Genomic DNA, 16710 nt, shown 5'->3' on the forward strand with positions numbered 1-16710 from the left:
TATGAAACAGAATGAATCTTGAAGTATTATGCATTTCTTGAGATGTTTACCTAAAGAGAGTGGCATCTAGATAGCAGGAGTTGAAGTGACCTTGGATTCCCCTCATTCTGCCAATCAGATGGGACAAAACGTCTTGCTCAGCAACAGGGGGAACATCTTCATTTAAATCTTCCAGGAGTGTGACTGAGAAGGGAAAAGGTCATCATCTTTAACCCTGCAACATTCAGAATGTTTCTGTAAGTGGGGGAATAATAAAGCAGACTGAAGGGTCTCACCTGAGGGAGGTTCAAGTGGTTTTGGGATCTCATTCGGGATGAACAGAAATCTGCTGTCTGGTTTGCAGTTGGTCAGTGGCACAAACAAGGCTTTGTTTCCTTCGCAGGTGAAATACCGCTTTGTATCAAATGTCCCATCGGAACAAGTCGTCGCCTCATTGTCCTGAAAGGATTTGAGGGATATTTTTTATTATTTACAAACACAGAACACCACATAATCAGCACATGCTTTATATTGAGAGAAAAAAATGCTGATGCCCACCAGCTCAAGTCCTGCCCAGCAATTTTTCTTTCCCTCTGGAACTCCAATCCATCTGATCACCCCATACACGGTCAGTCCATTCAAAGATATGACCTCTGCCATAGACCCCATCTCCAAGGAAGAATGGGACAAGGCCTGAATGGAATTGTACACGTCTGTGTTTAATAAGATACTTCCTTTTTTTGCATTGCGTGAGTTGAGAGCTGGCATGGAATTGATGCGAGACACCGCTTTCCTTTTCAAACCTAAAAAGGGAAAACATGTAAATCATTTTATAGCAGAAATTATCACTTGACCCCATTCAATTTGGGTATGAAGCACGCTAGATGCTACGAAGTGTTTCAGCTTTGAGATTGACAGTTTTTCCAGTTTAAGATAACAATCTCTTCCGCATAGGATCTCTACAATAACACCCTGATCCAATACCCGTTTAAGGGCTAAAAAGATGATTAACTGACCTAAATTAATACTGTGTCTTAGTGGTTGCCTGGTGTTTAAATGCGACGGAGCCACCTGGACAATGTCAGCTGCGCTGAAGAAGGGAAGAGGGACGGTCGTCTTTGAAAAAATATCATGTTCAGTGTCCTGTGAAAAAATTCAACAGCATGTCAAGAGATCAGGTGGATTCTTCTCACCATTATCTATTTTCTTTGCATTTCAAATATTTTGTCTATGCGATCAAGAGATCAACGCTTATGTCACAGTTCAAAAGTGCATGTTTAGACGATGCCACAGTACACAGTCATATCATGTTGATTCAGATTTTCTATTAAAGTAAACCTACACACAAACATGCCCTCTATATGTCATATAAAAATACATTTTAGCTTACAATTAATAATAATATTAATATTATTTATTTTAAAATAATTTATGTATGATAATACAATATGTTAATACATATTTAATTTACTGTAAAATAATAACAATCATAAAAATATAGAAATTAGAAACTAATTAAAATATAAACTATATTGATATTAATACTAATATACTATAAAATACATTATTTAAATACACACACATTATGTGTTTTATTGCTATATATTATTATTTTAAAATAAAATAATATTAATACCAACATTAAGTAAAAAAATAAAATAGTTAATTTCCTCAGTCAACTAGCCTACATGCAATTCATCAAACTGCAAGAATTAATGTAAAAAATTGCCAGCAGAATGCCTCTCCTCACCACTAATTCCAGCTCAAATCCCAGCATCTGCAAGACTCCTGGTTTGTCTTTCTTGCCTATTTGAATGAGACTTTTGACCAGGCATGGTTGAAAGTCCTTCTTGTGTTTGACCACTACAAGATCGTCCTGAGCAAGAGCGCAGATTGCACTGAAGAGCTGGACGTTGCACAGGAGCTCCAGTCGCCTGCTGGCAGGTGAAACGAACAGAAGTAGCTGGGCTTGGTGGCGTGTGAGTGTGTGTATGTCCTGCTTCTTCACCGTGCCGCTGCTCTTGGCACTGCCGCCTCCTCCATAAACCATTCCTATGAGATCTCCTGCTGCTGTCTCTGCATCCGCGCGCCCAACTGACCCGCGAGACAAGCCCTTCTTGCGTCTCCTCGCTACTATAAAGTAGCGCCCCTGTCTTTCCTCGTTTAGCTCCATGCTGAAGAATGAGTGTTTGCTCCACGCAGCGCGTGTTAAATGACAGCAGTCGCCTTATGAACACAGGAGTCAGTTATCTACCAGTCAGTCGTGATGTCATTCCGACATTCCATTACTACAATGTCATGACACTAAAAGATAAGAACTAGGAAATCAGTAATACAAAAAGTGTAACCAATTGATATGCACCGGTACATTAATCGAATACATTTGCATTGATATTTAGGATACAGTATATAAGATGCTTCCAAGTAATTCTAATCTACCCTACTTACCCTTGTAAGTACCCCCATAAAACTTTCTCATTGGATCTATTATGATCCCAAAAAAGTGAGTTGTCTTGTCACTGAAAGGTGAGGAGTTTGAATCAATTAAAAACAGCTGGAAAACAAACATGTTTTGAGCACCCTCACATGTTATAGAAAGTCGCTGTGACTTGATGAACTTGTTTTTTAACTTGTTCTTGTCATTGTCAAATACTTTGTTAAAATATTAATCATTATAAAGGGTAAGAATTCAACAGTGCAGTATGCAAAGAGATACGAGATAGAGGTGAATGCATTCCTCATCTTCTTCCCCACTGCTGCTGCAGCTGACGCTGGACGGGGAGCTGAGGTCCAGCGGGCCCTGGCTACTGGAAAGGGTGGATGGGGATGTGGGATCGTGTAGGGAGGGTAGCAAGCTGACATCCCAAACCAGTCCAGTGGTCAAGCAAGTTACTGGGAAGTCGCTGGTGACCGCTGGAAGTTCTGCTAGTGGGTATCTGTCTAGCAGAGTATCTGATGGGTGAGAGAACGACAAAATAAGTTCCTAATCATGGTTTTACAACCAGAAAAACTCCACTTGATAGTTTACAATATAAGTGATTGCCAAAGAAAAGCATAAGGCAGGTAGTTCCACATGCAGATTAAAATTGAAGGCAAAATATGATCTTAATTTGACTGAAAATATAAAAACGCATCATAACACAGGAGCATAGATGAAGAAAATTTAATTTTAATTTCTGATTTACCTCTTTTCCTCATCCTGGAAATCATCTTACCCTCATCTTACCCTTCTGCCCTATAAAGAGAAGCATTATAATATGACATAAATGTTATCGGACTGACTGTGGTTATGTAAAACACTGCATGCCAGTTAAAGTTACAGACCACACCTTTCCACCAAAAAATGCATTATTTTAAATCTACCAATGTTTAAACAGAAATCTGCCTCTTTATTTGTAGAAACGGGTTAACTAGTTAACACAAGACAACTTAAGTCATGCATCTTCACCTGCTTCATGGGCTCTGATCACTTTCTGGCAGTGTCAGATAAAATTGCAGGGAACATTCACAGGAAGAAAAAACCCCTCTCAAATAACTATGGACACCACATGGCATAGTTGAAATTTATCTTGCTGCTCATCAGATCAGGTGATGTCTATGAAAATGTGTTAAAGGTGCTCACCAGACTTGCGTGATAGCATGTCCTATGAGATCCTTAAACAGATTTTTTATGTAACTGGTGAAGATGACTGTTACATCACTTATTAGAACAAGACTTGCACTTTAACATAACCAAATTGGTTTTACACATAGATGGCAACACCATCTTGATTATGTCTTGGATGCACTCAAATGACCCGTTCACATGACAGCACCTGCAATCTGTGATGTTTATGCTGCAGGGCTACGATGTCCTCAATGAGAAACAAAGAAACAAAACAGAATAACCGATGAACTGTAAAAGTTCTCTCTGCTCTAATTCAAAATCAACTGAGGAAAGCAAGAGATAGAACTTAAGGGGATAGTTCACCCAAAAATGAAAATTCTGTCTTTGAAGAATGTTGGTAAACAAACAGTTGCTGGTATAGCCATTGACTTCCATAGTATTTTTTTCCCCCCATACTATGGAAGTCAATGGCTACCAACATTCTTCACAATCTTATTTTGTGTTCAACAGAAAAAAGAAACTCATTCAGGTTTGGAACAACTTAAGGTTCAGTAAATGATGGCATTTTTTTCTTTCCTTATTTTATTTGGTAATTTAAAAAATGTAACATTCAACAAACGCATGAAAAATATCAAAGAAATTCGCATCCAGTTATTTTACCTGCACAAAAAATAATAAATAAATAATGTGCTGCTTGATATTGCAAATTGGTATTTGTAATCATGTTATTTTAATTAATTATCATAATCATAGGCACACTGCTTACTGCACTTATTTAATTTTTTTTTAGTTATTTCCTTATAACAGCAAATGAATCAGAATTCCAAGAAAAAGGATTATTTCCTTGTTACAAAATAAGGTGGATAATGCTGAAATAAAAAGTTAAACTGTAAATGAGCATCTTCTGCAGTTCATAATGTTATTTATTTATTTTTTTTAAACTTTCAATAGACAAAACCCCCACAAAGCAGTTATCATTTAATACTGTGATACCACTGGAAGACAGTCATGTCTTACAGATTTGACATTCTTCCATACTATGGACAATTTGACCACAGAAAGTAAGACACGGGCTACTCTGACCACACTAGGCGAACCCAGGCTCCCCCTCGTGGTTTTTATAGTGCATTACATGACAATAATAATAATAATAATAATAATTAACCTATCTGAAATGATCTAGATAGCTGTGCATTCCTTTGCTTTATTGTTTTAAACACAATAAGTTAATTTCATATGAAATATCAAACCAAAGCTTTAATTCAGCACAGTTTCCATATTAGCTTTTTTACAATGAAAGAAAACAGGAGAATTCAAAATTCCTTCACTTCATTTTATTGCTGCATGACAGTCTAGTACACATGTACTTTCAAATGGCCAACAATATATTTGGAGCCAAAATCTTAGCTGCCACTGAATTTTTTATACACTACATTGTAAATATATATATTAAAAAAAAGTTCAAGCATGTTTATATCAAGCTTTTATTTTGAACCAAGGTATTTGCATGTTTGTTGTTCACTTGCATGCTTGTTGACTCTTTCTGCCTTTTAGTGACTAAAGTTGCGCCGACTAGGCTGATGGAGGATCACGCGATGTATGCGAGAGTAGTGTTGAGGAAGACGCTGACGAATGTGGTTCTGCCGCTGAATGCAATTGCGGCTGAGATTGTGGCGGTTGGACCGTGCCTGAGCCCGCTGTATCCGGCCCACTTGTGACACTTTGACCAGAGCCCCGGCCTGAGAGACCAACCGCTGAGATACTCGACTGCTGCCTCGAGCAACAGGGACTTCTGGTTCGACCATGCTTTAGAAAGAGAACAAAATATTTATTCAAATCAATCCAATACTGACTGTCAGCGTCAGTGTTGTTACAACCTCACAGCAGGAATAACGTGATAATGACTGTGATCTCTGAGCAGATTTATTGGTTTTACCTTGCATCACTGACCAAGCTGGCAGCACATTTCTCAGTGCTGGACAGGTTTCCTATTAACTTGAACTGCACCTCGCTGGGTTCAGGGGATGCCTCTCCATCTACAGAAAAGAAAAATTTAGTATACCAAGAAAAGCTGTAACTTAATAAACACAATTACACCTCTGTTTTGAGGCAACTGTTGTGCCAAACAAATTCATTTTGAAGAAAGTTTTGCCCACACAACGGAAATCAGTGGGGTCCAAAACAACATTTTATTACACTGATTTTTACTACATGGACCAAAGACAAAACACTGTAAATGATGACAGAATGTTCATTTTTTGGTGAACTATCCCTTTAAATGAATGAAAATGATTATTTGCAGACCCTAAATTAATTGCACTGTATTTTAAACCAATATTTCAAGATGGACACTTGCTGGACTGAAGCAGGTTTAGGTTTACTTGATAATCCATGAATCATGCTTTTGAGGAATGGTTATTTGTACATTTCTCAATTAACATTGTAATTACAAGCGACATTATGAGTTACATCATGAGAACTTCATCTTACTTTTTGGTCATAAATATCAGTGCATAATTTTGCTCAGTTTCGGCCTCTGAATAAAATGGAAGTGTTTTTCCTCCTTGAGTATGAGCTCCACACACTCTTTCTGCCAATTATTTCATATGCCAGTCTATACAGGGTTTTGATATTTGATATTTGTAATGCTGTACTCACCAGCTGCACTGACCAGGAGCCAGCCCTCCTCGTCCACTTCTGGTGACCCTGGTTTTGGTACAGTTGGTTCCTCACTTGTTTCATTTACGCTTCCAAAGAGCAGGTTTGTGAGCCGCTGAAACATCGTTATAAATCAAGTGTGATTGTACTGAATCACTGAAGGTCAACTTGATAGCCTGGAACACGGGTCTCACAAATCTTCACTCTGACAGACGTTATGAGCAGATCTCAGCAGTACAACTTCACCCAGACCTTTGGTAGAGGAGAAATGTGAATACAAATGTAAACACTATGATATAGTTCCTGTTTTGAATTATGCCCACTAATCAAGACTTGAATAAAAACCAGGCTTAAAGCTATTTTAGGCTCATATCTCATATTGAGGTCAGTCTTCCAGGCTTCTATCAGGCTTCATTTTGAATTTTTTATTTTTCAGGCCTGGCAACAGTAAAGCAGTGATAAATTAAAAAGGAACAAGCGTCCTTATTTACACAATGGCTTTTCCTCTTTTAATGCACACTTGGAAATTCATAACATTCAGATTACACTGTGTTTTTAGTAGAAACATATATGTTTCTTTAGTTAAAGATATGTTCAAAATGTGACTGCCATGTACAGTAAAACCTATATCTGGAGATATTTGTTCATATAGCCACAAAGATGGATGTGCTGAGTTTTGGGAGTGCATTGTTGGACCCCAGCTCCATTGTTGGCGTCCATCTGTCGTTCTCCAGCTGGGGGTGTGCCATTAAAACAATACATACATTTTCTCTGAAAACACAGCATCTGCATTATGTGGAAATGGTTTGATTTCGATGGTTTTTATGCAGAGTTCATTTAGTAGCATTTATTTATTTTATTTATTTTTTTTTGTTTTTGCTACCTCTCTTTGAATGCTTGAATCGTTTAGAAAGGCAACTGGGCCACTGATTTATCCGTTTGTGCAATAGGATACAAATACACACTAAAACAAAGTGTCCTGTAAAAGAAATGTAAATGACAAATAACGTTACTGTCATATCACTATCAATGAATGAAGCGGCGTCATAAGCTTCGATTATGATTACGAAATATAGTGTTATAACGTATTAATTGATACAAATGTGTATGTATGCATATATACAAACAAAACAGATTTAGGAATATACCGATTTTCTCGCATAGTTTAAAAAGAGGCTTAAGTAAAACATACAAACGTTAACGTTAGCCTACCTGCTTTTTACAGAGCAACCGATTTTCCGACGTCCAAATCGTTAAAAATAAATCTTTGGTTGTTTAATCCGAGGTAGAGGTGCAGAATATATGTTCTTGTCTCTTGTTTCTTTTTACTTTTAGAAACTGTTCCTTGTAAATTATAGCACCGCAGTATAGATCCCAACCCAACGAACAGCTGATAATAAAAACAAAAAATCCCAACGATGTAGCTCCGCCCATAGTTGAGCGCTAGTCCAATAGGATTCGTACACAAACCGAGAGGTGGAGCCAGAATGTAACGGGGCGTATTAACCGTTTTTTTCATCTGCAACAGACCTGGGAACAGTTTTTAACACTATAGTATAAAACTCATTGGTTGACCGTGAGTAAAACTGATTCCAGTTCAGCTGTGGAGGAAGGTAGAATGACATGTCGAGGGGCGTAGTTACACATTTTGAAAACTGCAGAATATGCGCAGCAACTGACAGTAGGAATTATTTGGGTATGAAGGAGAGCTTTTTTTTTTTTTTAAAGGCATAGTTCACTCAAAAATTCTAATTTGCCTTAATGTAGTTCCAAACCAATATGGTTTGCTATCTTCAGTGGAAAACTAAAAAGGGAGCATTAGGCGGGCAGATTTAGTAACGTATGGAAAAGATGCAATCAAAGTCAGCAGTGACTGAAGCTAAAAGTGTAACATTTTACATCTTTCCGCATTAATTATAAAATGAGCCTTTAATTCCCTCTAAATGCTATAAAGAAATAAAACACGTTTTGATAAAAATTAATGGACACATTAGTATTAATATTTATACATATTTTAATATGTATGCAAACGTGATAGTAAGTGAATAGGAAAACATTTTTATCACGAAATTTAGCTAATAATAATAATAAAAAAATAAATAAGTTAAATAAGTCACGTTCAAATATTTTAAACAGAATTCGATATGTATATTTAAGCCTCTTAAACACGTAATAAAAGTTTTTTGTGTTTAGTTCATCAAACTTTGTGGACACAAAGTTCTTTCATTAAAGAAGTGATATACACACAGTGAAGGACCAAACCTGCAACCTGTAATTGTAAATAAATACATAAATAAATATGTCTATAAACAAATAAACGTAATCATAGGGAAATAAATAAAGGAATAAATGATTTGATAAAACAAATAATAATTCATTTGTAATAAAATGTAACCCTGAATTTATTTTTATTACCTGTTTTATTTATTTATAATTTTTTGTATTTATTTTTACATTTATTTTAATTATTTTAACGTTTATTTAATTATTATTTCATTTATTTTTAATTATTTATAATAATATCCTTAATATAATATAATTATATTTCTTTATATATTATATTATTTCTTTTGTATATCTATTTATTTATAGCTTATGACTGCATAACCAAACAGAAAACCCGTTATGAACATCGCAAAATAACCATACCACAAGGTGGAGCCTTAATCAAACTTGTACTTTCACCCACCAAACTCATTCATTCCAGGCTCGTTTTGACATCTGTTGAAAAGTGCATTGTGCACTTGTCAGCTATATCACAACTAGGTAATAAAACATATCCAGAACACATATATTTTAGTTTATTATATAAATTGGCCTTGACTTTGAAATAAAACTTGATGACAGTGAACTTAATTACTCAACGACTTTCATTACTAAACGATGCATCTGTACAAACCAAATTTAGCATAAGTGTTTTGCTACGAAGTAGACATTAAGTAGATTTGTGCTGCACACGCTAATTCTATTATCATCCATTATGCAGACTTTGGAAATGACGAACATTTCCTTCACAAAAGCTTTAATTTAAATGAACTATGATCTGGCTCTTACAAACGCTGGCTTGAAGCCTCGAAGTAAACAATGAATTCAGAATGGCTCATTTACATGATCTTAATAGGCACGAATTAAACAATTCACTTGTGTGTATTACCTGCGAAGTGCGCTTCGGAACATTCACACCTAGGCAGCAGTCAAGTGCTGGTAATTAAATGAAACACTGACGACAGCGATGGCTGTAGGCTGTTCTTTTGGGCGGGTCCAAATGGACGAATACCCACTTAGTCTGTCAGACTATTTTAAATAAGTACAGACTCACTAATTGTAGTCCAGATCAGTGTTCACGTTACGAGAACTGCGGATTGGCGAGGTTCATTTCATTTAACGGACTATCTGAAGTGGAGCTATTTCAGCGAGATTTTACCCCTGAAAATAACTGGACTGGGCTGTTAAAACTGAAGAGTTCAGCATGCCTCGATCTTTCCTAGTAAAAAAGTATTTCACCAGCAAGAGGCCAAACTACAGCGAGTTGGAATGTCAGAACGGTAAGTTCTGGTCTTTTTTTTTTGTTTGTTTGTTTAAATCGAATCTATCTAAAAGTAAAATGCTTTTAGAGAACAAAACTTGCACATAGATTGGCTAAATAATAACAATTGTATGTTCGAGTTTTCATCAAGCTTCGATATAAGCTATATATCTATATATATGTGTAACTTTAAAAGTAAGTGTGTGGATAATTTCCCGTGTGTGGAATATCGATTTAGACTCTTTTTAGAGCTCCTTTTCTTCCCTGGATCTGGTTGCATGTGAGATGCACGCGTTTTTTTTTTTGTTGTTTTTTTTTGAGTTCTACTTCACTTTTTACTTTGTTGCAACCATCTGCCTTATGCTTTTCTTTGGCAATCACTTATATTGTAAACTATCAAGTGGAGTTTTTCTGGTTGTAAAACCATGATTAGGAACTTATTTTGTCGTTCTCTCTCACCCATCAGATACTCTGCTAGACAGATACCCACTAGCAGAACTTCCAGCGGTCACCAGCGACTTCCCAGTAACTTGCTTGACCACTGGACTGGTTTGGGATGTCAGCTTGCTACCCTCCCTACACGATCCCACATCCCCATCCACCCTTTCTAGTAGCCAGGGCCCGCTGGACCTCAGCTCCCCGTCCAGCGTCAGCTGCAGCAGCAGTGGGGAAGAAGATGAGGGACGCACCTCAGACCCACCGAGCCCAGATTCCTCAGACACCTACCACCCCCAACAGACCAGCAGGCCAAGGCGCAACAGCAAGAACAGAGCAGGACAGAGAGAGGACAAGAGCGAGGCCACCGTGCCAGCCACTCGACCGGCCTTCTTCTGCAAGCACTGTCCCAAAGAATACAACAGCCTTGGTGCCTTGAAGATGCACATTCGCTCGCACACACTACCATGCGTCTGTCCCACCTGTGGAAAGGCATTCTCACGACCCTGGCTGTTAAGAGGACACATTCGCACACATACAGGTACATCTACAAACTTACAAAATCTTTTCTCACTTTAAGGCTTATTTCATCAGTTACTAACACCAAATTTGGTTCACACTGATTTGCATGAAAATCTTGGAAGTTTGAAATGTTATCTATTTCTTTTTAAAGATATAGCAGACTAAACATAATCTATTTTGCTTTGGAAATTTCAAGTCTTTCAAAATGTAATTTATTTTAAGATATTTTAATTTATTTTTAATATGCAGCAGAGTAAATGACTTTTTAATTTTACTAGATTTAATTCGATTTTAAATAAATTTTTTAAAGATTTTATCTGAGCAAATATATTATATTTTGCTTTGAATTTAAAAAAAGATGTATATTCCTTTTTATTTTGAAGATGTAGCAGAGTAAATGACTTTAATTTTACTAGATTTAATTAAATTTTAAATAATTTTTTTTAAAGATTGTAGCTGAGCAAATATCTTCTATTTTTGCTTTGGAATTTCAAGGGTCCATGAAAGAATTTTAATTTCATTTTTTTTTTCTCTTAAATCTTTTTTTTTTTTTAATAATTAAGGTGCTGCAAATAAATGTCTTACATTTGTCTTTGGAAATCTCTAAAATCATTGATGCAATTGCGTTAGTTTAGTGATTCACTCAGTCACGTGAGTTTGCCCTCAATAGAATTGCTTTTCATTGATCACTCATTGTGTTGACATCTTCTTAACAATGACACAATAGGACAATCTTATCAATCACTGGTGTGAGAGCGGAGATAAGCACAGATAAGTTGATCAAGAATGCTAGGGAGCACTTGTTATCATCCTTGCTGAATAGCCACTTATTTTGTGTACTTGTGGTTGATTCAATCAGTTTACCATGTGACTGTTAGCTATTGCACTAACATTGTTTTTTTTAACAAGGATATTTACTTTTAGAAAGGACATTTGTGATTACAAAGCGCATACATCTAACAGTAGTTTTTACTCTCTTTCTTTTCCCCACAGGTGAACGTCCGTTCTCTTGCCCACACTGTAACCGTGCCTTTGCAGACCGTTCTAACCTGCGCGCGCACCTGCAGACCCACGCAGATGTGAAGAAATACCAGTGCAGCACCTGTTCTCGCACCTTCAGCCGCATGTCCTTGCTGCAGAAACACAGCACAGCCGGCTGCTGTCCCTCCACGGCCTGAACACGCCATTTTTTAAAAATTCGGACACGGTGCCTTGTGAGATAATAATGACCGTGCGCTTCTCCTCTCAACACCCACACATAGACGCAGTATGCGACAGGAGAAGGATGACATGACATTTCAGCGGACTTCTTAAACATAACACGGTCGATACATTTCCGAATGCCAGACTTTTTTCCTAACCAGATTACTTCAAATGAAGGAGTTATGAATGTTTAAAGTATAATAGCTGTTCAGCTAGGACTCCTGAACCAGGGACAGCTGCTGTCAGGTTGGGGGTGGGCTCACATGTAGGGTATGTCTCTCAGCATGACACACACACACACACATACACATACATGCAAACATAAGCACACAGACAGACAGCTGTTCTGTGGTGCGGAGGCAGTGTGCTAACAGGTGCCACAGCCCTGACCGTCACATCTCTGATAACAGGTGGCGTCTACCGAGTTCTCTAGAAACGGAGTCGTAATGGACCAGTTGACCGTGTGTGTGTGTTTTTTTTCCCAGTTGGTTTTAGTGTGTTGTAACCTGCATGCGCAAGGTTCATCACTTGTTTTTACAGATGTTTGTTCTTTTTACCACAATTTGTTGTTTTTTTTACTCTCCTTTATCCCTCTTCCTTTTGTTGAGTTTTAAAATGCACTCCAATTTACCAAAGAGTATTGAAGTCCTGTCGGTTTGTATTATTGACACGAATGATTGGACCATTGAAACCAAAGCCATGCTACTTTTTGTAATTTTATTTTTATTTTTTTTTGTACCTCAATGTTTTTTCAAGTGATGATATGCAACACTTCTGTATTTTTGTCTGATGTGAAGAAAAGGACATTCTCAATAAATAGACTACAATGTTTGCTCGTGGACATATCGACTTCGATATCACAGTTTATTGACACCACAATTTGTGCATGAAAAGTCCTCATAAAATTGAATTGAGTTCAGTGCAATTTTTTAGCATACATTTTTCATATTTCATGTCTGTTTGAATTTGTCCAAATCATTTCCAATAAAATTATTTAAGTTTATACAAAGACTTTGATTCATGCTCACTCGTTTTGGATTCAGCACAGTTGGGGGGAAAGACTCAGCAATGGATCCTCTGCAGTGAATGGGTGCCGTCAGAGTGAGAGTCCAAGTAGCTGATAAAAACATCACAGTAATCCTCCAGTTGATCAGTTAATGTCTTGTTAAGTCTGTGTGTTTGTAAGAAACAAATCCATCAAGACATTTAGACCATCGCTTCTGACTAAAATATGAATCCATAATACTTCCTCCAGTGAAAACGTCCATCTACCGTTGTCCTCTCAAATCAAAATCCACTGACATATTTGTTTAGAACTGTTTTCACTTGTAAATAATATTTTCTCTGTATATTTCCGTCCTGATTCAGAAGACTTTTTCACTGGAAAAAGCAATATTATAGATAGAGGACTCATATTTTAGCTGGAATCAATAGTTTAAAGTTAAAACATCTTAATGATTCATTTGTGATAACATTTTTTTTATGGCTTTTCACAATATGTTAATTGAGGAATTAACATGTGGATTACTTATGGATTATTGTAATGTTTTTATCAGCTGTTTGGACTCTCATTCTGACGGCACCCATTCACTGCAGAGAATCCATTGGTGAGCAAGTGATGTAATGCTAAATTTCTCCAAATCTGTTCCGATGAAGAAATAAACTCATCCACATCTCGGATGGCCTGAGCGTGAGTAAACGTTAAGCAATATGTGAAATGTTTGTTAATTTTTTTTCACAAAAAGTTAGGAATGTTGGACTCCTCAACAGTCATAGTTTCCTCATGTAGCAAAGATGCTACATAAGGCTATCAGGCTATCCTGTGGCTATCAGACGCCTATGTTGGATGACAAAATAACCTTACAAATTCTTACACTACATGGTTGATTACATACTACAAAGTAAAAGTGCATCATGTTTAGTACGTCATTTGGGACACGGCTTCGGTCATACCTGTAATCTGATGGCTCATACTATTTGAAGCTGTTGAAATGCATTATTAGGAAGAGCGGTGCTTCATTTCCCATGAATAGGAGTGACTCACTGGTTTGTAACTGTGATGTTTGCTGGGTGGCAGGTGAACAGGTGAATGAACTATGACAGCACAGGGACAACTGCATGCACCTGCCCCACACACCTGTCATACTGCACGCACACACACTCACACTCGCTCTCTGCAAACAAAACGGTTTACCCAGAACGGTCTCCTGGCCTGCTTATGCATACGGATGTGTGTTGATCTTTATGTGTATACTCAGATCCGTTTTTATATACAAGACATAAAGATGCCATTGTGGCCTGATGGCGTTTTAGTCATCTGAGCGTTCTGTTTTCGTTCAAACTGTAATTTTGCCTCTGGAGGAATTGCTGCAAGGCAAACTGATGGAATGTCTTACATAAATATTTTCTTGTTGGAAGCTTTGCTTCTGAGCGTTGGAAGAGTTGTGTGTGTATGCTGCACTGATGTAAGGCGCTCCTATCTGCTGACCTCAAAACCTGGCCTGTGTAAATGTAATGCCTAAATAATCACACAGCGCTAAGATCAGATCTCTGTGTTTTTCATCACAGTTGTGACTTTTTATCTCACAAAGTGGCTTTGTTTCTCACAATGCAGCTTTATATCTCACACAACTTATCACACAATGATTTATCTCGCAATAAGATTTATCTCAAAGGTACAACTTTATACCTTCTGATGTCACTTCATATCTCACAATTGCATTTTGGCTTGTTATTGTGACTTTAAATTACACAATGTGACTTTGTATCTCACAAATGCAACTTTATATCTTAATATCTTAAAATTACGATATATTTCTTGTAATTGTAACTGAATCTTGCGATGTGATTTTCTGTCTTGCAGCTGTGACTTTTATCTCGCAATGAGACTTAATATCTCGGAATTGCAACTTTACACCTCACAATGTGTCTTCATGTATCACAATTGTGACTTTATTTTTCATAATTATGACAATGAGACTCAATAACATAATTCTGACTTTGAATCTCAATTTTTTTTTTTATCACAGTTGTGACTTTTTATCTCAAAATGTAGCTTTATTTCTCACAATGCAGCTTTATGTCTCACACAACTTATCATACAATGATTTATCTCGCGATAAGATTTACATCTCATAATTGCAACTTTATACCTCCCAATGTCACATCATATCTCACAATTGCATTTTGGTTTGGTATCATGACTTTAAATTAAACACAATGTGATTTTCTATCTTGCAACTGCAACTTTATCTTGCAATTAGACTTTATAAGACAACTTTACACCTCACAATGTGTCTTCATATATCACAATTTTGAATTTGTTTCTCTTAATTCTGACTTTGAATCTCACAATGTGATTTTGTGTCGCACATCTGCAACTTCATATCACATGTTTTTGTATTTCACAACTGTGACTTTGTATCTCACAACTACAACCTTATACTGCGCTTAGTTACTTTATTTCTTAGTTTAAACCTTATCTTGCAACAACCTTTTGTATTTTCTACTCTGAGGCTGAAAAAGGCTTCCATACTTTGTTGTCCAAATTTGGATGCAAACAGCACTCGTAAGCTCCTCAAATGCTAGTAGTGGAAACGCAGGTCTGCATTAATCAGACCGAACTGTTGAATGCAGACAGTGAGTCAGCTGCTGTCAGGAGCAAGAGTGAGTTCTCATAGTAAGTGTAGGTGCGTTTGTGCAGCATGAGGTAAGTCCTTCCATGTCCTGTCCCAGATCCGAACGTCTGAAAGAGTGTTAGTATGAGGAGCCTCTTCCCATTTACCATTTAGTCACCCAACCACTCACAGACAAACACAATCTCTGGAATGCATGTGTCAGGTGCTGACATGTAGTTTACGACAGCGAGATGTAATCCTTGGAGGGGGGGCTTTGGAAAGAATTGTTTAAGCTTTACGTTTTGGTGATCCAACTGAAGTTAATTCATTGTTAGGTACAGCGCAATGGTGGAAGGACGCAATCCTCCAAACGCTCTGGAAAACCGACAAGAAAACATCTGTATGGAAGCAGAACAGTTACATGTGGTCGATTTGTAACAAGCCCTGAGGGGAGGGAGAGGCGGCCTAATGAGATGACGTTACCGGAGTTGCTGTGAGAAACTTTAAAGAAGAAATCCCTGACAAAGCTCAAATCTGCTCTGTCAGCAGGTAAAAAGACCACAGGCTTGTATATCTGATTCATCAAACTTTATTCACGCGAAAAAGCACATTTCCAAACCTGGAAACCTGGTGAGCCAACACATCAACGCACCACCAGAGAGTTTGCTGTAACACAACCCGCAGCAATATTTAGTGCATATTCTGTGCTAAGAAACGAAAACTAAATATGCACTCTCATACAGTCGTTCCTGAGGGATAATGAGACGTCTGGCTCTGAAATCGGAGAACTCCTTCCCCACTGCGCATTCCCAAGTGCCAGAACGTTCACTGTAATTTACCAAAAGTGGCTGCTGCTGCTGCCATAAAGCATGTGTTTAACATTCCAGCCCTTTTCTCAGGGCTCATGTGTGTCTATTATACTCCCTTTCTTTCGCTCTTTCTCAACTTCGGATGGCTAAATTTGAGCACAAGTATGATGTGTCTTTGCCATACTTCACATGAGGATCATCTCGCTCCCTCAGAGACACCCAAAGTCCCAGGCAGGAAATGGGAGTTTACATTGGCCTGACATTGCAGGGAGAAAACAAGTGGGCTCAAGTGTTCAGTGACTGCGGTACGGCTGCAGTAGAGCCCCATCCCCCCACTCAAGCTTCCCTCCCACG

At 37.6% G+C, this 16710-nt stretch overlaps 2 protein-coding genes across 6 annotated transcripts in view; one reads left to right on the plus strand and one right to left on the minus strand.

The window, feature by feature from the left end:
• LOC131548989 (ubiquitin carboxyl-terminal hydrolase CYLD-like) overlaps positions 1-16710 on the minus strand; it is a 36652-nt gene that overhangs the window by 2480 nt on the left and 17462 nt on the right. For 2 of the 5 annotated variants that reach the window (XM_058790671.1, XM_058790670.1), the window contains 3 exons: positions 6245-6496; positions 5523-5622; positions 4906-5392 (listed from right to left, as the gene is read on the minus strand). In XM_058790671.1, coding sequence (XP_058646654.1) covers positions 5137-5392; positions 5523-5622; positions 6245-6368 — 480 coding nt within the window. In that variant the 5' untranslated portion in view covers positions 6369-6496 and the 3' untranslated portion in view covers positions 4906-5136. Of the gene's footprint in view, positions 1-50; positions 184-275; positions 439-537; positions 783-995; positions 1123-1729; positions 2932-3164; positions 3215-4905; positions 5393-5522; positions 5623-6244; positions 6497-9398; positions 9511-16710 lie in introns of those variants that run through there. The other 3 variants (XM_058790668.1, XM_058790669.1, XM_058790672.1) reach the window with 3 other exon arrangements.
• Positions 9559-12939, plus strand: snai1a (snail family zinc finger 1a). Its single transcript, XM_058790673.1, has 3 exons — positions 9559-9789; positions 10237-10746; positions 11721-12939. Exons 1-3 carry the CDS (start codon positions 9714-9716, stop codon positions 11903-11905), a joined length of 771 nt encoding a protein of 256 aa, XP_058646656.1. The 5' UTR covers positions 9559-9713; the 3' UTR covers positions 11906-12939.

Source organism: Onychostoma macrolepis, chromosome 11 (assembly GCF_012432095.1).
Source record: "Onychostoma macrolepis isolate SWU-2019 chromosome 11, ASM1243209v1, whole genome shotgun sequence".
Lineage (NCBI taxonomy): Eukaryota > Metazoa > Chordata > Actinopteri > Cypriniformes > Cyprinidae > Onychostoma > Onychostoma macrolepis.

Bases quoted from the DNA above. Each gene is read 5' to 3' on its own strand.
- snai1a (XM_058790673.1), top strand. From the start codon at position 9,714: ATGCCTCGATCTTTCCTAGTAAAAAAGTATTTCACCAGCAAGAGGCCA. The intron at 9,790-10,236 runs GTAAGTTCTGGT...CTCACCCATCAG, and splicing joins CGAGTTGGAATGTCAGAACG to ATACTCTGCTAGACAGATAC. The intron at 10,747-11,720 runs GTACATCTACAA...TTTTCCCCACAG, and splicing joins ACACATTCGCACACATACAG to GTGAACGTCCGTTCTCTTGC.